The sequence below is a fragment of the Pseudophryne corroboree genome, chromosome 11 (genome assembly GCF_028390025.1).
Source record: "Pseudophryne corroboree isolate aPseCor3 chromosome 11, aPseCor3.hap2, whole genome shotgun sequence".
In the NCBI taxonomy this organism is placed as follows: Eukaryota; Metazoa; Chordata; class Amphibia; order Anura; family Myobatrachidae; genus Pseudophryne; species Pseudophryne corroboree.
This window is the reverse complement of record NC_086454.1, coordinates 322,061,955-322,086,241: the sequence shown is the minus strand read 5'-3', so window position 1 is coordinate 322,086,241 and position 24,287 is coordinate 322,061,955. Positions and strand designations below refer to the sequence as shown.

At 47.7% G+C, this 24,287-nt stretch overlaps 1 protein-coding gene across 1 annotated transcript; it reads right to left on the bottom strand.

Moving 5' to 3' along the window:
- Positions 1–599: 599 nt before the first annotated feature.
- Positions 600–2,302, bottom strand: LOC134970231 (protein kinase C delta type-like). Its single transcript, XM_063946233.1, has one exon. It carries the CDS (start codon positions 2,243–2,245, stop codon positions 722–724), a length of 1,524 nt encoding a protein of 507 aa, XP_063802303.1. The 5' UTR covers positions 2,246–2,302; the 3' UTR covers positions 600–721.
- Between the last annotated feature and the right edge of the window lie 21,985 nt (positions 2,303–24,287).

Below are 24,287 nucleotides of genomic sequence, written 5' to 3'. Positions count from 1 at the left end.
ACATTGGGGATTTTGTCATATTTTGATTAAAACATATAAGGTTGCAGCCCACGTCAGGGGACCCCAACATTCTACTAATCCCTAACCTAACATATATGCCCAGCACACCATTACATTGCAGTTACATGTCCACCCAGCTACACAAGGGAACATCTATACAGAGCTGGCATATGGGCCGTACCCAACTAGGCCTGTCATAGCCTAAATTGTAAGATGCCATGATAGTACTAGGCAAAATATTTTCAAACAAAATAGAAAAGAGATATGCCCGCACTCGGTGTTACCCATATTGTACATGGTACCAGCTGCGTGGCAGTATTAATGCCATATATTTATATAAAAAAGAAAGACATTTGCTGTCAACTCTAACTATAATACACTGCAAATCTGTGTGTAGCAAATAAAATAGAGAGGGGTTATCATGTTTTGATCAAAACATTTAAGCTTGCAGCCCACGTCAAGGGACCCCAATATTCTGCAAGTACCTAACCTGGCCTATATGTATTTAGGCAGCAGGTGGTGCTTCTACCGGGAGCAGGATGCAGCTGGTGGTGCTACTGCCGTGATGAGCAGGCAGCAGATAGTGCTTCTACCGGGAGCAGGAGGCAGCTGGTGGTGCTGCTGCCGGGATGAGGAGGCAGCTGGTGGTGCTTGTGCCGGGAGGAGGAGGCAGCTGGTGGTGCTTGTGCCTGGAGGAGGAGGCAGCTGGTGGTGCTACTGCCTAGAGGATGATGCAGCGGCTGGTAGTTTGCTTTACGCAGTTCATTGCTGTCCACGAATCACTGGTAAAGGAGAATCCTGTGAACAGGCTCTCATCCTCTGCAGATATTGCAGATTCTGTAGGTGAGAGCAGGTCATCCACCGGTATAGCTTCAGCCATTGTCTCTGGGGTAGGATACATGGTAAATGGGGGAGTTATCCTGCCGGTCTCTAGTTGCTTCCAGTTTATGGACTTGAAGAATGGATGACATTTGATGTTACTACAGAGTTTCTGCCTTTCCTCTGGGTCTTTGCATAAGAGTCTTTCAAGGATGTCCCTAAGCTCTGGATGGAGATTGCTCGGATAGCGTGGAGCATCTTGCCTGATAGACTCCATAACCTCGTCAGAATCATCGCCAGCATGAAAGGGGTATACTCCGGTAGCCATTTCAAATAATACTACCCCAAATGAAAAGAGGTCTACCGTGGTGTTATATGGGAGGTTACAGGTAATCTCTGGGGCCATGTAATACAGAGTCCCAGTTTGTCCTGAGATTTTCTTATCACCATGGACATTCATCACAGAGAGTCCAAAATCTGCGATTTTCACATGGCCAGCTGCATCCAGAAGTATATTGTCTGTCTTAATGTCCCTGTGGACAATGCCTCTTGTGTGCAGGAACTGCAGCCCACAGAGTATTTCTGCTGCAAAAAATCTGGTAGTAGGGACATCAAATGGGCCTCTGCTCTGTATTAATTGGAACAGGTCTCCCCCACTCAGGTACTCCATTACAAAGAATACATGGCCCGGTGTGTGGAATGCAGCATATGTGTGTGGGAAAAGTGCACTCTCCCCAGTTATTTTCAACACCTCTTTCTCTACACACATGGAGTATTTCTTAATGCTGTTCACTACTGTACTCTTTTCTATTACTTTCACTGCCAGACGCTGTTTGCTGGTGGAATGGGAAGCTAGGAACACCTTCCCGAAGCCGCCCTCTCCAAGCATTCTGTGGAAGGTCAAACTGGCCAGAAGGTGAGACGCAGCTGATGTTTCTGGGGTGCTGGCTATAGATATCCCACTTGCACCTGCGGATCTCTTCCTTTTGTGGCCAGTTTCCTCACTTGTGTGAGTTCTCTTTATGCCCCTCCGTCCAGATACCTGGGGTATGATGGGCACGCTGGGTCCCTCGCCTGGACTATCATGATGTTCCTCCTCTTTCTTTTTCTTACACATTCCACTGTCCCCTGTCCTGTCTGAGGGTCTTTTAGAGGCCACTCTCTTAAGCATGTCCTTAGTTCTGCCACTGCTGGTCTTTCTCACCTTCCTCATGGTTGGGGACTCATCTGATGACTCTCTTGTTCTCTTCCTTTGAAGAGTCTTTGATGCTATCTCATGCACCTGAATGTCTCCTGCCATTACGGTTTTGGAAACATCGCCTTTCTCCTCACATACATCCTCCTCCTTCTTCCTCTTGCTAGGAGCCGCTAGCTCCTTTATAGCGGACCTGTTGTCATTTGGTCGCTTTCTCTTTTTTGGGCTCATATTGTAGAAACAATAGAAACAAATTTGCCAAGGGCAAAGAAAAGCAGCTTCACACTGGAATAGGTGAAGATACACTAATGGAAATGAGGTTCGTGAGCCCCTAAGCCAGCAGCCAGTGACATCACAAAGCTTTGTGACATCACAAAGCTTTGTGACATCACAAAGCAGCATTGTGACATCATCAGCAGCTGCTGTAGGTCCAGTGTCACTGTCTGCTACCTGATGTCCCTATAATAAAACCAGGTTTTATGTAAGAAAAGTCCCTGACACCCTTGGTGCTCTAGGATGAGAATTTTTGGGACCATTATAGTACTTCTTTTTCCCTAGTAGAGTCAGGTGATAGTAAATACTAAGGTAAAACTTCCGCACACATCTTATTACTTTCCAAAATTTGTTATTGAACCAAATAAATCCTGCAGATTTATTTTTACCCAGATTAATAAATTATAATTATGATTATTATAAATTAATTATATAGCATAACAGTAATAAAACTAGACTGCAATAACAGACAGGAAATAGCATCAGTCCGTCATTAATGTATGAGGGGTTTTACAATCTTTAGATTAATATATGTACAGTACTTTGTCAAATTAAAGTTATGTATGTTTATCCTACAGCTACCTTCACTTTTTACATGAATCCTTTAAAAATACTTCTTTTAATAATACTTTTTCATGCAATATTGATCCGCCAAATAAAATACAATTGTTAATTTAGTACATACAGTTTATTAAAAGACCACTAAGCCTAAAATATAAATATATCCCAACATTGTCCAAAATGGAGAGAGAAGAGTAAGTGCGCGCTGTCACACAAAAGGGAGTGTCAGTATGTATCATACATTTTTGGGATTCCACACCACAAATAAAAGCTACCTAAAATGGGCAAAAATAAAGCTATTTTATTAGTAAGAAAATAAACTAAAAGCCATCTACACATTAGTGTTCACAATAGACTCTGCACTAGTTTTGCTGTCTTCAATTAAATGTATAAAATGTGTAGGAATACAGGTTGAGTATCCCATATCCAAATATTCCGAAATATGGAATATTCCGAAATACATAATTTTTTGAGCTAGTGCGATATAGTGAAACCTTTGTTTTCTGATGGCTCAATGTACACAAACTTTGTTTAATACAACTAGTGAAACCTTTGTTTTCTGATGGCTCAATGTACACAAACTTTGTTTAATACAACTGTGTATTAAACAAAGTTTGTGTACATTGAGCCATCAGAAAACAAAGGTTTCAGTATCTCGCAGTAGCTCATAAAATTATATATTTCAGAATATTCCATATTTCGGAATATTTGGAATATTGTATTAAATGACCTTCAGGCTGTGTGAATAAGGGGGGTCATTCCGAGTTGTTCGCTCGTTGACAATTTTCGCTATACTGCGATTAGTCGCTTACTGCGCATGCGCAAGGTTCGCAGAGCGCATGCGCTTAGTTATTTTACACAAAAGTTAGGTATTTTACTCACGGCATAACAAGGATTTTTCATCGTTCTGGTGATCGTAGTGTGATTGACAGGAAGTGAGTGTTTCTGGGCGGAAACTGGCCGTTTTCTGGGAGTGTGCGAAAGAACGCTGGCGTTTTTCGCAAAACCGCGGGAGTGTCTGAAGAAACGGGGGAGTGTCAGGGTGAACGCTGGGTGTGTTTGTGACGTCAAACCAGGAACGAAACTGACTGAACTGATCGCAATGTAGGAGTAAGTCTCGAGCTACTCAGAAACTGCAAAAAAATTTCTATTCGCAATTCTGCTAATCTTTCGTTCGCAATTATGCTAAGCTAAGATACACTCCCAGAGGGCGGCGGCTTAGCGTGTGCAATGCTGCTAAAAGCAGCTAGCGAGCGAACAACTCGGAATGAGGGCCAAGGTGTATATGAAACATAAATGAATTGTGTGAATGTAGACACAACACATTGTTTAATGCACAAAGTCTGTGTGTATAAGGTGTATATGAAACATAAATGCATTCTGTGCTTAGACTTGGGTCCCATAACCATGATATCTCATTATGGTATGCAATTCCAAATACGGAAAAATACTATATCCAAAATACTTCTGGTCCCAAGCATTTTGGATAAGGGATACTCAACCTGTAATATGTTTTTAGATTGGGAGGGCCATGGTATAATTTCATTTTTGCTCCTGTAAATAGCTGGATGTCATCTCCTCAGGGGCAGATGGACTTACCTGCCGCACCACCTACCTGACAGAGAGAGATTATAAGGGCACGGTGATGCCCTTATGTTAAGGCTAAATCGAATAAATGGAATTCTCCCATAGGGAATTCCTGGGAGGGGACATGGTGTTTGAGGGGCTACAACACAAAAGTTATTGGATGTACTGAGATGAAATTCATCATGAATGCGTAGACCCGTCACTCGGTGCGGCATGCCAAATTTGAGGGCACATAAATATAAAATGTGTCATTGGGAACAATGTAAATATGACAACGACAGCGTTTTCCTTCCCCTTTCTCTTTGGTCAAACTGACCCTTTCCTGCTGCAGTCTATGGGGGATGTTTGGGAAGGTATAACTCAGGGTAGAGGATGCCTTATGACATGGGGTAAATTTACTGACGCTTCGAAAACAAAAAATTGGTGAGGTTGCCCATAGCAGCCAATCAGATGCTTTCTATCATTTTTCTAAAAGGCAATAGAGAAATGATAGACAGCATCTGATTGGTTGCTACGGGCAACATCACCAATTCTCTGTTTTAGAAGCTTTAGTAAATTTACCCCTTGGGGTAGCTCTTGTACCAGTACACCAGTACACTGCTGGGGGTTGTGGCAGGGACGCGGTGCATCAGAACTCGAGCCGACTAGGAGGAGCCAGGCCAGGCACATCTACTCACCAATGGGGACAGTCTGCAAGAGGATCTATGGGCAGCAGCAAGGACGGAGGTTCTGGACGCTATCACTGTGATGGCGGACGGAGAGCTGGACGCAGACAGCCAGATCAGAGACCTGCAGGAGAGTAAGTGTCCTGGGCCGGCAGGGGTGCGGGCGGATTGTCCCCGGCGCAAGTGACAGCTTTCCCAGCAATGAGGACAGGGAGTGTGAGATGGCCCTGCCTGCATCGAGGCCAGACTCTCAAGATGAGTAGTAACCACGGAGCTGGGGGAGGGAGCATGGCTGATGAGCAAGGAGGTGTGAGGGCCACATGATGGGGGTGACAGAGGCCACACTTAGTGCAGGGGGGTGAGGGCCATGGGTTGGGGCTGACTGGGGCCACACTGAGTGCTGGTGTTTGTGGGGGCCACAGCTTGTGGGTAATGAGGGCCACAGACTGGGGGTGATGGAGGCCACATTGTGTAAAAGGGGGGTATGAGGTCCACTGTCTAGAGTCTGATGCCTCATAGGAAACACTGGGGGAATCCTGAGGATTAATGGGGACACTGTCTACTCTCTCTCGCTCTTTTTTTCTTTGCCTCTCATCTTTTTTTCCCCCTTTCTTCTCTTGATGCCTCTCTTTCCCCTCTGTCCCCTCTCTCCTCTCTGCTTTTATCCTTTCTGCACTCTCTCTTTTCTCTCTGTGCCTCCATCTCGCTCTCACGACTGTGGGCATTGTATGTAAGGGCATTAGACACAAAATGAAGGAAGGTGGAGTTTGAGAGGCACAGTTAAGGTTAGGCAGGCTGACAGACATGGAGGGAAGGGTTGATGGCTGAGAGACACAGAATGAAGGGGGACAGGCTGAGAGACAGAGTAAAGGGGGACTGAGAGGCACAGAGTGAAGGGAGGAGGCTGAGAGACACAAAGTGAGGTGGATTGTGAGAGATGCGTGACTGGGAGATGCAGTCAGGAGATGATGGTGTATATGAGAGACGACGCAGGGAGGGGAGGAGAGGGTGTGGCAGAGAGACGCAGGTGGGATATGAGGGTGTGGCTGAGAGAGACGCAGATGGCAGAAGGTGACACGAGTCTGGTTGAACCTCTGTTGCATGATGATGATATTGGTTATATTCCTACACAAACAGGCATCTTCTAGACAATGTGATTTCCTACATGAATAGTGAATACTTACTGAAGACGCTGTCTGCCCAGGGAGGACATTTCTTCAGAGGTTCCCCATGCTGAGAAGCCACCGTATAGGTAAGGTGCATATGGAATGGAAAGGAACGCTCCCAGAGTGATTAGAAACAGGTAGCGTGTCATGTTGACACGCTCTTGTTTGCAGTGGCCACGCCCCTTGTGGTATGTAATTTATATTGCATTGAGTGCCAGTAGGCGGTGCTAGACACACCCAGTAGGCGGTGCTAGACACGCCCAGTGAGTGGTGCTAAACACACCCCTCCGACGGTGCACCCCCTAATAAAATGTCCGGCGCACGCCTATGTTGAGAGCATTACAGTTTTTTAACAATTGGACAAATATGCCCCATTGTAAAGAGAGGGTATTTCTATTTGTTGCGCCTGTGGTGGGTGTACTCAGACAGGCTTCACTTGGGTGCATAAACATGGCCGACGTCACCCGCTTAGCTAATTTTATCCGTGTGCAGTAGAGGAATTAGAGGAATTCATGTCATATTGGAGGGTTGGGGGGTTTGTAGCTGCGAAGTGCAAACTGTGATATCATTAGTCTATGCCATGCTTGGCCAACCTGTGGCACTCCAGCTGTTGTGAAACTACAAGTCCCAGCATGCCATGCCACAGTTTAAGCATTCTCTAATACTAAAACTGGCAGGGCATGCTGGGATTTGTAGTTTCACAACAGCTGGAGAGCCACAGGTTGGCCAGGCCTGGTCTAGACAGTCCTCACATTAAAGAGTTTATGTGGGTCTGTGCTGTGGTCGGGCGGCTGTTATGGAATTAGCATAGCCACACCCACTTCAGTGGCATCACTAGGGAGCGGGGAATATGAAAGTGCTTTGCTGTAACCAAGATCCTGGACCTGGAGTAGGTCGCGCTGTGTTAGATCTGATCAAGCATACTACAGTTTATTACATATACCACCGACCTCTGCTGCTCCTCCATCATTCTATGGAGGTAATTCAGACCTGATGGCAGCAGCAAATTTGTAAGCTAATGGGCAAAACCATGTGCACTGCAGGGGGGGCAGATACAACATGTGCAGAGAGAGTTAGATTTGGGTGGGTTATTTTGTTTCTGTGCAGGGTAAATACTGGCTGCTTTATTTTTACACTGCAATTTCGATTTCAGTTTCGACACACACCACACCCAAATCTGACTCTCTCTGCACATGTTATATCGGCCCCTCCTGCAGTGCACATGGTTTTGCCCATCTGCTAAAAAAGTTGCTGCTACGATCAGGTCTGAATTAGTGTCCTCATTCCGTGTTTATCGCTCGCTAGCTACTTTTAGCAGCCGTGCAAACGCATAGTCGCCGCCCACGGGGGAGTGTATTTTCGCTTTGCAAGTGTGCGGAACGCCTGTGCAGCCGAGCTCTGCAAAACGATTTTGTTCAGTTTCAGAGTAGGTCTGGACTTACTCAGCCGCTGCGATCACTTCAGCCTGTCCGTGTCCGGAATTTATGTCAGACACTCGTCCTGCAAATGCTTGGACATGCCTGCGTTTTTCCAAACTCTCCCAGAAAACGGTCAGTTGACACCCATAAACGCCTTCTTCCTGTCAATCTCCTTGCAATCGGCTGTGCGAATGGAATCTTCACTAAATCCATCGCCCAGCACCGATCTTCTATGTACCATGCGCAGTTTTGCCATTTTTTTTACCTGATCGCTGCGCAGCGAAAATTGTCTGCGAGCGATCAACTCGGAATAACCCCCTTGGCCCATTGTGCCATAGTGGATCTGTTTGGCCACGGGTTGTGCTATCCCCACCCATACAGATGTACAGATTCCTGCCACACACACCTTAAAGACTGTGGGCCAGATGTACTAAGCTTGAAAAGTGATAGATATCACTGTGATAAAGTACCAGCCAATCGGCTCCTAACTGTCATTTTTCAAACACAGCCTGTGACATGGCAGTTATTAGCCGATTGGCTGGTGCTTTATCACAGTGATATTTATCACTTTTCAAGCTTAGTACATCTCCGCCTGTTTGCAAAGGAACAATGGGGGTCATTCTGACCTGAACGTCCGCTGCAGTTCTTCGCAGCGCAGCGATCAGGTCGGAACTGCGCATGCGCCGGCGCCACAGTGTGCCGGTGCATGGCTGACAGCCGACGAATGTCGTTGCCTGGTGATCCCGTCTGCCTGTCAATCAGGGAGAGGCGGTTACTGGGCGGGAGGGGGCTGGGTGCGTTCCGGCCAACACAGGCGTGGCCGGACCATGCTGGGGGGGGGTGTGTGTGAGTAATGTCACACGCAGCCGCTGCAAGCCGGGCAGCGATGAGTAGCTCCCGACCAGCACGTAAAAGCTGCACTGGCCGGGGGCTACTCCTGAAGTACAAAAGCATTGCCGCTGTGCGATGCTTTTGTACTTCAGCGACAGGGCAGGGACTGACGTGCGGGGCGTACACCCGCATGTCTGTGCTCCTGATCGTAGCTGTGCTAAATTTAGCACAGCTACAATCAAGTCGGAATCACCCGCTATGTGTCATAGGGCAGTGGTTATATGGTGGAGCAGATTAGAGACTGGATGATGGAGGTTTTGCTGATGTATACATGAACATGTAATATGATCCTGAATGGATGTGTGTTATCGGAATTGCAGCAATATATCCCAGTGTCTGTGAACTGAGCGTCTGCAATATCACCATTATTGGACATTACCTTTATCGCAATCATGTTGGCTAGATCCGGGAAGGCAGTCACAGCCGGGGGCACCAAATCCTCCAGTACACCGTGATGGTGTCTCGCACAGGCTAGAGGGTGATCTGATGGCATCACAGACTGCACAGCCGGGAGAGCTACTGACTGCAGAGGCGTAACTAGGGTTTTCGGAGCCCAGGGGAAGATGGAAAATGGTGCCCCCCCCCCTCCCCGTCACTTACCGGCCGGCGGCCGCTTGTTGCTATGTGAGGGGAGGAGAGCACAGCGCCTCTCCTTCCCCTCGCCGCTCCAGGTCTCCGGCGGCTGTCTGGCGCCAGTTCGCTAGCCAATCAGAGCTCGCGGACCGGCAGCCAATCAGGAGCCGGTCCGCAAGCTCTGATTGGCTAGCGCTGGAGACCGGACACAGCAGTGCTGGCAGCGGCGGTGAGGGGAGGGAGAGACGCTGCGCTCTCCTCCCCTCACATTTAGGGTTGACGGGGGCGAGTGGGGCATGATGCCCTAGACGGTGGCGGCGCCCCCCTCTCCTGGGCCTGCCAGGGCGCCCAGGGCACGTGCCCCACTCGCCCTACCCTAGATACGCCTCTGACTGACTGACCCCAGAGGAGACCCCATATCAAACCCCTGTGTAACCGAGATCCCAAACACGGAGACCAGACTGACATTATGTACACGGTACCGGCTTCTAGAATATTTAACCTACAATTCTCCTTTACCTAATACAGACCCTACAGTCTAGGAAATTATTACCCTCAATCAAACAAGGTAAAGAAACAAAAACCACTGTGCAGGAGACCGGAATCGACTGCAACACCAAATAACTGCACATTCGGTAGGGATACTACCGCGAATGAACTGTGTGTGACAATATACATTTATCCGAAGTCCCTTTATGTCTAATACATTTTATTACGCCGCCCTGGGTGGCACCTGAATGGTTGTAGTATGGTATGCTGGCGGCCGGGCTCCAGGCGACCAGCATACCAGCGTCGGGAGCCCGACCGCCGGCATACTGACAGCATGGCTAGCGCAAAGGAGCCCCTTGCGGGCTCGCTGCGCTCGCCACGCTACGGGCACTATTTATTCTCCCTCCAGGGGGGTCGTGGACCCCCATGAGGGAGAATATCTGTCGGTATGCCTGATGTCGGGATTCCGGCGCTGGTATACTGTGGGATACCGACATTCGGCATACAGAAGACCACCCACCTGAATCAGACTTATATAATCCACGCAGAACAAAATAATATAGCCTCATGCAGGAACCTTATGTGTACATGCAAAATGACCTGCCTGCGCTACGTAGCTTCAGCTATACCAGTGATGTCCCAGTTTCTCATGGCCTTGGCCCATTGGTGGTGTAGCAGTTGATCTACCGACGGACACAATACCGACGGTCATAATCCCGACAGCCATTGACCAACAGTCAAAATACCAACACGGTCAATATACCAACATTCATTATGCTGATATGTTTAAAATGCCGACATAGTCAGAATACCGACATTTGAAGTGCCGAAATGTCAAAATGCCGATATGCGTTTTTAAGGAATTTTTGCCCCCAAAACAGACTTGTTCGTACTTTACCATCCCAGTTGACCTGGAGAGGGAATATAATAGTGTGCCGACCGCAGCGAGCCATGCCAGGGGATGCGGTATACTTAGACGGTGTCCATGTCGACCTATGTTGCCATTGACACACAAAAAAACTCATGGCGGTATTTTGACCATGTGGGCATAATGAATGGTGGTATTTTGATCGTGTCGGTATTATGTCTGTCGGTAAATCATACTGAACCCCTGTGGTGGCCCTAGCAAGTGGTGGGCCTATCATGTCAGAGGCTGGAAGATTCCCACAGGGGCTGAGGCCAAAACCCAAAGCAGCTGGACGGCTGCACTTAGGGGGTCATTCCGACCCGTTTGCACGCAGCAGTTCTTCACTGCGGTGCGAATGGGTCGGGACTGCGGCTGCGTGGTGCCCGCAATGCGCGTCATTGGCAGGCGACGGTCGACGATGGGCAGCGACGCCGCCAGCGCAGAAAGTGATCGCAGCGGCGTTCGCATGAAGACTGACAGGCGGGAGGCGTTTTGCGGCGTCAACTGACCGTTTTCAAGGCGTGGTGAGGCAAACGCAGGCGTGTCCAGGCGTTTGGAGGGCGGATGTCTGACGTCAATCCCGGGACCTTCATCACTGGATCCGTCGCACAGGGTAAGTAAGTCTGATCCTGGTCTTGTTTTGCAGGAAACTTTTTTAGCATAGCCGGGCTGCACAAGCGATCGCAGCCCTGCTATGTAAAATACATTCCCCCTTAGACGGCGTCAAGTTGATCACACCAGCAGCAAAAAGTTGCTACGTGCGATCAACTCAGAATGAGCCCCTTAATCAGATAAGCAGGAGTCACCATTGGCCTCACTCACCTGCTTATTGACTACAAGATTCCGCACACATCCTCTGAAATGTGCTGGTCTCAGCTGCAGGTGTGAGTGAGGGGCCGACGCCTTTATCCCGCCCAGCTGCAGAACATGGGTGGTCATTCCGAGTTGTTCGCTCGTTGCCGATTTTCGTTATTTTGCGATTTACCGCTTACTGCGCATGCGCAATGTCCGCAGTGCGACTGCGCCAAGTAAATTTGCTATGCAGTTAGGTATTTTACTCACGGTTTTTTCTTTGTTCCGGTGATCGTATTATGATTGACAGCAAGTGGGTGTTTCTGGGCGGAAACAGGCCGTTTTATGGGTGTGTGCGAAAAAATGCTACCGTTTCTGGGAAAAACGCGGGAGTGGCCGGAGAAACGGAGGAGTGTCTGGGCGAACGCTGGGTGTGTTTGTGACGTCAAACCAGGAACGACAAGCACTGAACTGATCGCAGATGCCGAGTAAGTGTGGAGCTACTCAGAAACTGCTAAGAGAGGTCTAATCGCAATATTGCGAATCCGTCAGTCGCAATTTTGATAAGCTAAGATCACTCCCAGTAGGCGGCGGCTTAGCGTGTGCAAAGCTGCTAAAAGCAGCTTGCGAGCGAGCAACTCGGAATGAGGGCCATGGTGCGGACTCCGATGCCTGTGAAAAATGATGCAATACTTCTTGAGTCATTACTGAAGCCACCAAGTACATTAACGCTTTGGAGCATAAACACAACATAAAAACAACTAATCCTCAGATAATGGTCAGATGGGTCTCCATGATGGAAGTGTTACGCAACGTACATATTCCATATCCTCACCTATTCCGGGGTTTTCCAACATGTGCTGCGTATAGCAGTATTACAGCCGGATACAGGAGTATTGCTGCCTGTACAACTCAAAATAACACTTTAATGCAGGGATAAAAATAAGCCAAACACAGTAAAACCAAGAGGGTTCTATTTTAACCATTTAAAGACCTGCAATGTTTTGGCCAGTCAGGCCATGACTGCGACTTTGTGCAGAAGAATGAAAAGTTCATCATAAAAGTCTTTAGGGTCTATTTACTAAGCCTTGGAGAGAGAGATAAAGTAGAGGGAGATAAAGTACCAACCAATATGTGCAAGGTGATAAAGGCACCAGCCAATCAGATCCTAACTGTTCATTTACATATTGGAGCTGATTGGCTGGTGCCTTTATCACCTTGCACATATCACTGGTTTATCACTTCCTTATGCCTTCTCCAGGTTAATACATCTGCCCCACAGTCTGTAACATGGCAGTTAGGAGCTGATTGACTGGTACTTTATCTCTGTACACTTTATCTCTCTCCAAGGATTAGTAAATAGACCCCTAGATCATAATAATATCGGTATACATGTATCCACATTACCGCCAGGCCTGGGTCATCAGTCCCCCGGACTTCGCAGCCTCCACGATCCTCCGATAATAAACTCTTCCGCACTCCCTCCTTTTCCATGATAACGACTGAGCTGCAACGGTCCAGAGTGAATGTCACTTCCTGTGACAGACACACAAAGCGTTATCTATATACCAGGAAGGGGCAGAACCGCAGTATAATGCTCTTTAGTGACTGAGGGACTCTTGTATAATATCACCTGGTTTATTTGTGTAGGACAAGAACATTTATATGTGGCCAAAGGTGTAGCATACTATACGTTGAATTTGCGACTGCTCTACACATTGGCCCTGGCGAACTGTAACAGGGCAGATGAGGCAACACCTGGTGTCCTGGCGAACCCAAGGCTCCAATCCCATCTTTCCACCAGTGGCCCCATGTGAGCTGGTTTATGGGCAGGGTGACAGTGCGGGTAGGTGACTGTAAACTAATTCCTTTCTCTTGGTTTCTTGGTCACACAGTCACACCCCCTTGGCTTTTCCAGCAGAAGGAACATGTGTGGAGTCTGTTTGAAGTCTCAGCGGATCCCAAGTTTCCTCTTGTTGGCGTGAATGAGTTATAGGCCCTACACACAGGCTGATTTTCTGAAAGATATGAACAATCTCGTTCATAAATGAACGAGAACTCGTTCATATCTTTCAGTGTGGAGACTCCAGCGATGAACGATGCGCGTCCCCGCGCTCGTTCATCGCTGGTCTCCCGTCGGCTGTACATGCAGGCCAATATGGACGATCTCGTCCATATTTGCCTGCACTTCAATGCAGCCGCGTGACGGGGGGAGTGAAGAAACTTCACTCCCCCTGTCACTGCCCCCCCGCCGCCGGGTCGCTCGTCGGCCGTATCGGCCGTCGGGCACCTCGGCGGCGCATCGTCTAATGAGTAGGGCCCTTTAGAGAGGAGCCGGGAGAGCATTTACTAAGACATTCCCTAATTTGCTGGGAGCACATAGGTCTATTCTCCCCAAAGACGGATTTGATTCTTCCACTACCTCTGATATACTGATCTCATTTTAAAGCTTTAGGGGTCTTGTTACTAAGCTTTGGAATGAGATAAAGTGGAAGGTGATACAGTACCAGCCAATCAGCTCCTAACTGCCATCTCACAGACTGTGTTTAAAAAATGACAGTTAGGAGCTGGTTGGCTGGTTATCTCCATTCAAAGCTTAGTAAATAGACCCCTGAATCTGACCCAATTAGCCCCTTCCAATCCCACTTCTGCTTTTAGGCACATTTTTGGGGCTCTCCAAGCAATGTAGTGAACATAGTATCTTTGCCTGAAATTGGCTGTCAAAGACTCCAAAAGCCATTGGTGCTGCGTGTTGACAGGTTGTGACTACTCTAAGTAACTTTGGGAACAACCAGTGAGGAGCACAGATTATTCCCACAGTAACAGGTGTTGCTATGGCTGTTATTCACAATCTTTGTCAAATGTAAGTCACAGTATATTTCTGAGTCTTTAATAGATATACTATCCTTCGCCCCCGCGTTAAGTGACGTTTTCTCTCCGTTCACACTCACCGCTCCGATGCCCGCCGCTTCCCCTAAGCTCCCCCGTCTGCTTTCTCATTTCCCTCTCCCTCCTCTTCACGGCCACGGCCACTGAGTTCTCCTTTTCTTGTAACACAGCATTTAATAAATACAAATTAATCGCCCCCATCTCTCTCTTCTATTCCTGTAATTTTTGTCCAGCTCGGCTTTCTATAAAACATATTTCCCACCTCAGCCCTGCGATCGCCTCTGTCTGATTGACAGGCAGAGGTGGTCACTGGGCGGGAGGGGGCGGGACAGCGGCGTTTGCCTGCTGTTTTAGGGGTGCGGTCGAGGCCGCTGCAACCTGGACAGCGACGAGTAGCTCCCTGCCAGCGTGCAGGATCTGCGCAGCTAGGAAGCTACTCTTCAAGTACAAAAGCATCGCCGCTGTGCAATGCTTTTCTACTTGTGCGGCGGGGTAGGGTCTGACATGCGGGGTGGACTAGTCCTGTGCTGGGTGTCCCCCCCCCCCGCATGTCAGGGAAGCTGATTGTAGATGTGCTAAATTTAGCACATCTACGATCAGGTCTGAATTAGGCCCTTCATTTCCCAGCATTTGCTGTTATAAGAACCAATAAATCATTACTGGTTCTTCCTTCTTTGAGTTATTTTTTGGGATCAATAAGGATTCTCTTGAATAGGCTTGGACGTTGTGTTTGGCTGATTTCATGATTACTATAACCTCTTGGTTTTAGGGGGGTATTCAATTAGCGGCAAAATCATGGCTCTTTACAGCAATTGCCGTTTTCGCTATTTTCACGTCTTTTTCGATGCTAAAACAGACTTTTCGTGGGTAAGCGCGCTCCCACAAATTCGCACTATTCAAATCAAATCAGCTAAAACGTCAATGCCGCGAAAATTGATGCCGAAAGTGAAAAATGGGTAAATCTGTCTATACCTCCCAAAAAAGCAAAACTAACAGATAACAGTATAAAAGTTTATTATTGGTTATAATAAACGTATTTGTGGTACTTAAATTGGGTCAAATGGCTGTTATATGCATTTTTTTTTTTAAAGGTAAAAAAAAAATTTCCAGCAAAATGAGTGCTAAAATTAAACTTGGGGTACAAAAAATCGGTATAAGTATATATTTGGGTCATTTTAGGGGCCTTTTAAAAAAAAGTGGAAACAGACCGATTACTCCCATCTGCAAGTCTAAAACACTTGTCCCTTTCATAAAGCACCCTAATATATCTGTCCCATTCCTTGTATCCATCATGTTGCACTTTTTTACCCCATAGAAAGGAAATGTCATTATTGGGCAATTAAAAATAATTAAAAACATTTAAGTGCTTAATTAGTCATTCCGAAGGTTGTCCCACGGGTTCAGAACCAAATCCAGACATTTTTAACTTAAAATAGGGATTTTCCCCAAATTTATCACCTGATTAGAGTTGGTGAATTGAAATTTGCAGTATAATTACAGCAAAAACGTTTTCGCGGACAATTGAATAGGCGTTTGGTGAGATTAACGCAAATCTTAGTAATTGTGCCCCTTTTTACCGCGATAATGCATTTTCACCAGTAATTGAATACACCCCTTATGCTAGCCATAGATCAGACCAACTTTCCTCCAACCATCCAACTTGTCTGTCCAACTAAAACGCTGCCCCACACACCTAACCAACTTATTCATCCATCCACTACCCAGTCAATGTTTTCATCAAACCAGCCAACTTCTCCAACTCGTGATGTCACAGTAGTAGGCGGATAGTGTCTGCCTACTTTGCATGTTTTGAATAAAAAATGTTAGGAATATATTTCAATATGCTTTTGTTATGCTATTGACAGGTTTTCTGTTATCTATGGAACAGGACTGAACTGTTGAACTACTGCATTACTGCTGAATTAATTTACCTTTGTTGAAGGTAACAAATAGATACTTTTTTAATATAAGTTACAATTACCACAAGCAGACACATAAAGTGATACATAGTTGTTGACATCTGTCACATTACACTAAATACAGCCCTTTTACTCTTTACGCTGTTTACAGCCCCTTACGCACATCACACCAGGTAGAGCCCCTTACACGTATTACGCCAAGTAGAGCTTGTTCTATATGGGAGGGGGTACACTGATGTATTGTTATATATGTGGGTGTACCTGCATTTGTACAGCACACAGGTCAGCGCTCCCTTCTCTCACTGACAGCCAGGGGCTGGGCACAGAGCAACCCTGATAATACACGGGGTACTGCAGCCAGGAGTAGTAGCTCCACAAATGTCCCAAGAGTGGAATTGCAGCAACACGGTGTATACAGCGGTCAGTGAGGCGCAGTCACCTCCCTCTTAGCCTGCAGTACACGGAGACACGATGGCCGGCAGCATGCATATGCCACAGTCCTGATCCCACCGGTAATAGCATCTTCGCCGCATAAGGCATGCCCAGCCACCAGGGCCAGACTGGGACTAAAAATAGGCCCTGGCATTTTTGAAGCACACAGGCCCACCTCTGTGACTCCTCCCCTTACTATTCCTGACTCCTCCCACTTATTAGTCTATGTTCTTACAAATATAATTAATATTCTAACAACATACAAGCGTACATCATTCTCTATTAAAATATACACAACCAGTGGTTGAAGTGGAAATTTGTAAGTGGGGGTATGGAAATGTGAGGTTTGTAATTAAGCGCGCGCCAAAGGCGCGCTACGGAAAAGGGGCGTGGTCACTCAGAGGGCGTGGTCACTCAAAAAGGGGCGTGGTCTTCAGTGTAGTTTACCACACCATACACCCCTTATACGCATTATGCACCACAATAGTAGGACCCCTTATACTATCTAGTACTGCTGCCCCTTTCACATTATACCACACAGTATGAGCCAAAATTCACATTACAGCACCCGGTATGAGCCGAAATTTACATTATATGCCCCCGATAGTGCAGTGCCAGGTATACAAATGCCCCCACAGTGCCAGGTATACAAATGCCCCCACAGTGCCAGGTATACAAACGCCCCCATAGTGCCAGGTATACAAATGCCCCCACAGTGCCAGATCCACAAATGCCCCCACAGTGCCAGGTATACAAATGCCCCCACAGTGCCAGGTATACAAATGCCCCCACAGTGCCAGGTATACAAATGCCCCCACAGTGCCAGGTATACAAATGCCCCACAGTGCCAGGTATACAGATGCCCCCACAGTGCCATGTATACAGATGCCCCCACAGTGCCAGGTAAACAATTGCCCCCACAGTGCCAGGTATACAAATGCCCCACAGTGCCAGCCAATTGCCCCCACAGTGCCAGGTATACAATTGCCCCCACAGCAGCCAGTGCTGCAGCTGCTTACCGCTGCTGCACTGCTGCTGCTGCTCCTCCTCCTCCGGGCTGTGAGGGACGGGGGTGAGAGCGCCGGGCGCCCGCCAGTGCGGCTGTGTCTGGCGCGGCGGCGTATAGCGTTCAAACTAGCCGCCGGTTCGTGAGCCAATCAGAGCTCGCGGACCGGCGGCTTCTGATTGGCTGCCGGTCCGCGAGCTCTGATTGGCTCACGAATCATCGGCTGCTTTGAAGTCCGCTGTACGTGCCGCGCCAGACGCAGCCGTGCTGGCGGGCGCTCTCCAATCCTGACAGCTGAGACGCGCTGCCGCCGGACTGAGCGGCAGCGCGTCTCAGTGACCGCTGGACCGGCCCACGTGGCCATCGGCCCTTCTGGCATTTGCCAGAAGTTCCAGATGGCCAGTCCGGCCCTGCCAGCCACTGTACGGTGCCGCGATCGCGGGTGGGGTGCTGGGATGCCGCAAATACGGGTGGTGCAGTGATTGCAGGGTTACACTGCTGGAGGTCCCGGAGTGACAGGGGCAGCCCGGCAGCAGTGATGAACTGCCGCAGCTGCCCCTGAACCTCCTCTCGGCTCCTGCTCCACAATGCCGCCGCTGCCGGGGGTCCAGGTAGTGTGACAGATGGGGGGAAAGTTCTCCCTACACCTAAACGATTAGTTGGGAAAATCAAACAAGTTTGATTTTCCCAACTAGTTGGACAGACCGTTTCTGGATGTTTTTTAGCGTGTGGGAGCAAAGGGCTGATAATCGTTTGCTCCCACACACCGCCAGATTATCATTCCAACCAGCCAACTAGTTGGCTGGTTGGAACGATATTTTCCTGATGAATGGCTAGCATTAGTCGGTTACAAAGATGTTGTTCCCTCTCAAGATATAAAGTTGTATTAGAACAATTTCTTTTAAAGCGCAACATTTATCCTTTAGGAATCCCTTTCACTGTCATTGGGAGGTGCAAACTTTTAGCGTGTAAAATGCTATTTGTATCGGTCTTTGGGCCTAATTCCGACCTGTTCTCTAGCAAGCGATTTTTGCACTGCTGCAATCAGACAGTCGCTACCTACAGGGGAAGGGTGAAATCGCTGAGTAAGTGTGCGAACGCATGTGTAGCAGATCTGTACAAACTGATATTGGCCCTCATTTCGAGTCGTTCGCTCGGTAATTTTCATCGCATCGCAGTGAAATTCCGCTTAGTACGCATGCGCAATATTCGCACTGCGACTGCGCCAAGTAATTTTACAATGAAGATAGTATTTTTACTCACGGCTTTTTCTTCGCTCCGGCGAACGTAGTGTGATTGACAGGAAATGGGTGTTACTGGGCGGAAACACGGCGTTTTAGGGGCGTGTGGATAAAAACGCTACCGTTTCCGGAAAAAACGCAGGAGTGGCCGGAGAAACGGGGGAGTGTCTGGGCGAACGCTGGGTGTGTTTATGACGTCAAACCAGGAACGACAAGCACTGAACTGATCGCAGATGCCGAGTAAGTCTGAAGCTACTCTGAAACTGCTAAGTAGTTTGTAATCGCAATATTGCGAATACATCGGTCGCAATTTTAAGAAGCTAAGATACACTCCCAGTAGGCGTAGGCTTAGCGTGAGCAACTCTGCTAAATTCGCCTTGCGAGCGATCAACTCGGAATGAGGGCCATTGTGCAGTCTGTGAGTAGCCCAGGACTTACTCAGCCGCTGCGATCACTTCAGCCTGTCCGGGACCGGAATTGACATCCTGAACCCTCCCTGCAAATGAATGGACACGCCTGCGTTTTTCCAGACACTCCCTTAAAACAGTCTGTTGACACCCACAAATGTCCTCTTCATGTCAATCTCCTTGCGAAAGCCCGTGCAAACGGATCCGTCGCACAAACCCATCGCTGAGCGGCGATCCGCTTTGTACCCATGCAACGCACGTGCGCATTTTGGACCTGATCGCCCACTGTGCGAAAACACACAGCAGCGATCGGGTCTGAATTAACCCCCTTGTGCGAAAAAATGTCCATTGTCATTTGACCTGATTCATCAATTCTTATAGTCAAGTCCAGAAAGTTGAAAAGGAATTGTTCTAATTCCAACAGGGTCGCGAGACCGACGCTGAAATCCCAACAGTCATCATCCCGACCGCAAGTATAGCGTGCGGGTTAGGGCCGGGTGTGGTTAGGTTTAGGCGCCACCCGGGGGTGGGGGGGTTAGGTTTAGGCTGCGTGGTGATTAGGGTTAGGCACATGTGTATATACTGCTGCACCTATGTATAATGCCCACATGTATATACTGCTGCACCTGTGTATTAAGCCCACATGTATATACTGCTGCACCTGTGTATTAAGCCCACATGTATATACTGCTGCATCTGTGTATAATGCCCACATGTATATACTGCTGCACCTGTGTATAATGCCCACATGTATATACTGCTGCACCTGTGTATAATGTCCACATGTATATACTCCTGCCCGTGTGTATAATGCCCACATGTATATACTGCTGCACCTGTGTATAATGCCCACATGTATATACTGCTGCACCTGTGTATAATGCCCACATGTATATACTGCTGCACCTGTGTATAATGCCCACATGTATATACTGCTGCACCTGTGTATTAAGCCCACATGTATATACTGTTGCACCTGTATATAATGCCCACACGTGTATACTGCTGCACCTGTGTATAATGGCCACATGTATACACTGCTGCACCTGTGTATAATATCCACATGTATATACTGCTGCCCGTGTGTATAATGCCCACATGTATATACTGCTGCACCTATGTATAATGCTCACATGTACATACTGCTGCACCTGTGTATAATGCCCACGTGTACATACTGCTGCACCTGTGTATAATGCCCACATGCATATTCTGCTGCACCTGTGTATAATGCCCACATGCATATTCTGCTGCACCTGTGTATACCAGGGACGTGACGTCAGGGGTGGCAGTGCCTCCCCTGTCATAATAATAAAAATAATACAAAGAAGATATTTATAACACAGATTTTGTGATTAATATCTTCTTTGTATTATTTTCATTATGCTCCCCCCCCCCCCCCTCCCATGAAAATCCCTGCATTTTAGGGTGAGAGGAAGCGGGAGAGGTGCCTCCCGCTGCCAATACTAAACTTCTGGTAGCAGGGGGCGGGAAGGGGGCAGGGCGAAGCTATGGGCTGTAAAAGCCCATTGACATTGTATGGGGAAGCGGCACCTATACTGGTGCCTCAATGACAGGGGCGTGCTTTCAGCCCAGTGCTGGTTGTTGCTCAGGAAGGGGGACACCATTAACATTTTTGGAGTCCCCACTTTCTGAGGAAGCCAACCCTGGGCTAACTGGTTTAGGGGGGTGTTTAGTGCTATGGCAGGGGGACCCCACACTGAGCGTCTCCCCTGTTATGGCATTATCCCCCCTGGCTGGTTCAGCCTAGTGCTGGTTTTAGTTAAATAGTGGGAACAATATGCTTTTTTTTTTCTCGGGGGTGGGGTGGGGTGGAGGGGATGGGGTGTGTTTGCACGTCACCATGTGCCTCCCCAGTTATTGCCCTCACCGCACGTCACTAGTATATAATGCCCACGTGTTTATACTGCTGCACCTGTGTATAATGCCCACACGTGTAGACTGCTGCACCCCTGTATAATGCCCACATGTGTAGACTGCTGCACCTGTGTATAATGCCCACATGCACCCTCGGGCTCATATATTGTGTGTAAATCTGGCTCTGGTGCCAGCCAGTGCCTCCTCAGCCATTTACCTACCCCGCATGTCCCTGGATCATAGTTACCTGACCCTTGTCAGGATTTTACAGATCGGGATGCCAATGTCGGTATTGTGACTGGTGGCATTCCGTCCGGTGGTCATTCATACTGAACCCGCCGCAACCTTCATCATTAGTATAGCCACTTGCAAGAGATCCGTCAGCGCCAGTCTTCCTTCTCCATATAAAGAATCGCATGGAGCTAGTACAGGTTGAGTATCCCATATCCAAATATTCCGAAATACGGAATATTCCGAAATTCTGACTTTTTTGAGTGAGACTGAGATAGTGAAACCTTTGTTTTTTGATGGCTCAGTGTACACAAACTTTGTTTAATACTCAAAGTTATTAAAAATATTGTATTAAATGACCTTCAGTCTGTGTGTAAGGTGTATATGACACATAAATGAATTCTGTGAATGTAGACACACTTTGTTTAATGCACAAAGTTATAAAAAATATTGGCTAAAATGACCTTCAGGCTGTGTGTATAAGGTGTATATGAAACATAAATGCATTCTGTGCTTAGATTTAGGTCCCATCACCATAATATCTCGTTATGGTATGCAATTATTCCAAAATACAGGAAAATCCGATATCCAAAATTCCTCTGGTCCCAAGCATTTTGGATAAGGGATACTCAACCTGTAATACACTCCCACATATCAGGGCGGATACATGCATTATTGAGAAAGACAGATCCGGCCAAGTTGTGTATGAATAGGAAGAACGTACACATAAATGCATGCATTCACATCTGTACAGCTTCATGACATAGATTCAAATGATTCGACTGTTCATAGGGTCCGCACGGCCCACCACGCCTGGGGCTCTCATCCAGTGGGATCCCTAAGAGAGAAGGTAATTACATTACTACAAGAACAATGGGGGTAATTCCAAGTTGATCGCAGCAGGAAATTTTTTAGCAGTTGGGCAAAACCATGTGCACTGCAGGGGAGGCAGATATAACATTTGCAGAGAGAGTTAGATTTGGGTGGGTTGTTTTGTTTCTGTGCAGGGTAAATACTCGCTGCTTTATTTTTACACTGCAATTTAGATTGCAGATTGAACTCACCACACCCAAATCTATCTATCTCTGCATATGTTATATCTGCCCCCCCTGCAGTGCACATGGTTTTGCCCAACTGCTAAAAAATTTCCTGCTGCGATCAACTTGGAATTACCCCCAATATTCAGTGTCATTGCTCACTGCAACAACAGGAGACTGCATTGATGGTAGTAGAAGCAGTACACAGTGTGAACCTACAGTACCTGTCCACTCCAACATGTCTTCTATACCCTCGGCGTCTCCAGGAACCAGGCGGCTTCTGTCAGTGTCTTCCAGGCACAGAATAAATGTACCTCCATGTTTCTTGTCAAAAAGATAGTTGTAGAACCCCATGCGTAGGCCACCCAGTCCCCTTTTACACATTACGACAGGCAGAGTCCCCTTTTTACACATTAAGGCAGCAGAGCCCCCTTTTTACACATTAGGCAGACAGAGTCCCCCTTTTTACACATTAGGCAGGCTGAGCCCCCCTTTTACACATTAAGCAGGCAGAGTCCTCTTTTTTTACACACTATGGCAACACAGTACCCCTTTTTTACACATTATGGCAACACAGTACCCCTTTTTTACAAATTAGGCAGGCAGAGTCCCCTTTTACACATTAGGCAGGAAGAGTCACCCTTTTTTCTGCATTTGGAGGGAAAATGAATTTGCCATCTTTGTAGATAAATGTAACTATAGATTGTAAGCTTGCGAGCAGGGCCCTCCTACCTCTATGACTGTTTATTATTACTCTGTTTTGTTTTATCATTGTTGTTTCCAATTGTAAAGCGCAACGGAATTTGCTGCGCTATATAAGAAACTGTTAATTAATAAATAAGAAAATAATAACTAAGTGTAATGTGGGGCATTGGCATTCTGGGGTACAAAAGCGGCAGTGATGACGGCGGTCAGTGACTGCTGATCTCACTGCCAGGGGCGAGTCAGAGCAAAAAATGTACTGGTACAGAACTGATTTCCATTTTAAATGCTGGGGGATGGGGTAGAAGGGCACAGGGGCGTCAGCATTCTGACCACCGGTATCCCTTGCACCGGCAAATCATACTGAGCCTGTCTACACAGCTATGGGTGAGTGTGAGCACACCTGGGTCAGACGTCAGTGTCATTTATACGTTACGTAGCTGTATTGGGTTAGATATGGGATACCAGTAGTCAACTATGCTGGCACACAGAATACTGACACTGGCATCCCGACTGCTTGAAATCCCAACAGCGGTGCTGGAGGCAGGTAACCCTAATCCTAAATCCCCCCCTAACCCTCCCCACACAGCCTAACAGTAACCTCTCCTCCCCGCAGCCTAACCCTCCCCGGCATGCTTCCTTTTGTGATTCCGGCTGTCGGGATTCCGGTGTCGGCATTCTGATAGCTGTCGGGATTCCGGTGCCGGTATTCTAACTTCCAATATCCCGAACGCCAGTATCTGAACCACATCCCTCTGGATTATGGGGGTCATTCCGAGATGATCATAGCTGTGCTAAATTTAGCACAGCTACGATCATCTTCCCTGACATGCGGAGGGACGCCCAGCACAGGGCTAGTCCGCCCCGCATGTCAGTCCGGCTTCCCCCGCACAAATACAAAAGCATCGCGGCCGGACCGCGGCCCCTAAACAGCAGCTTAACGCCAACATCCAGTCCCCTCCCGCCCTGCGACCGCCTCTGCCTGTCAATCAGGCAGAGGCGATCGCTACTGCACGCCAGCGCATGCGCAATTCCGACCTGATCGCTGCTCTGCGATAAATTGCAGCGAGCGATCGGTCGGAATGACCCCCTATATGTAAAGAATATGTCAACTTGTGTATGAAGGCGACGTACTGATTTGAATTTAAGCTTGCTGCTCATTGAGACAGATGATTATATATTTTGCGTCCAGAGTCATATATTCTACAA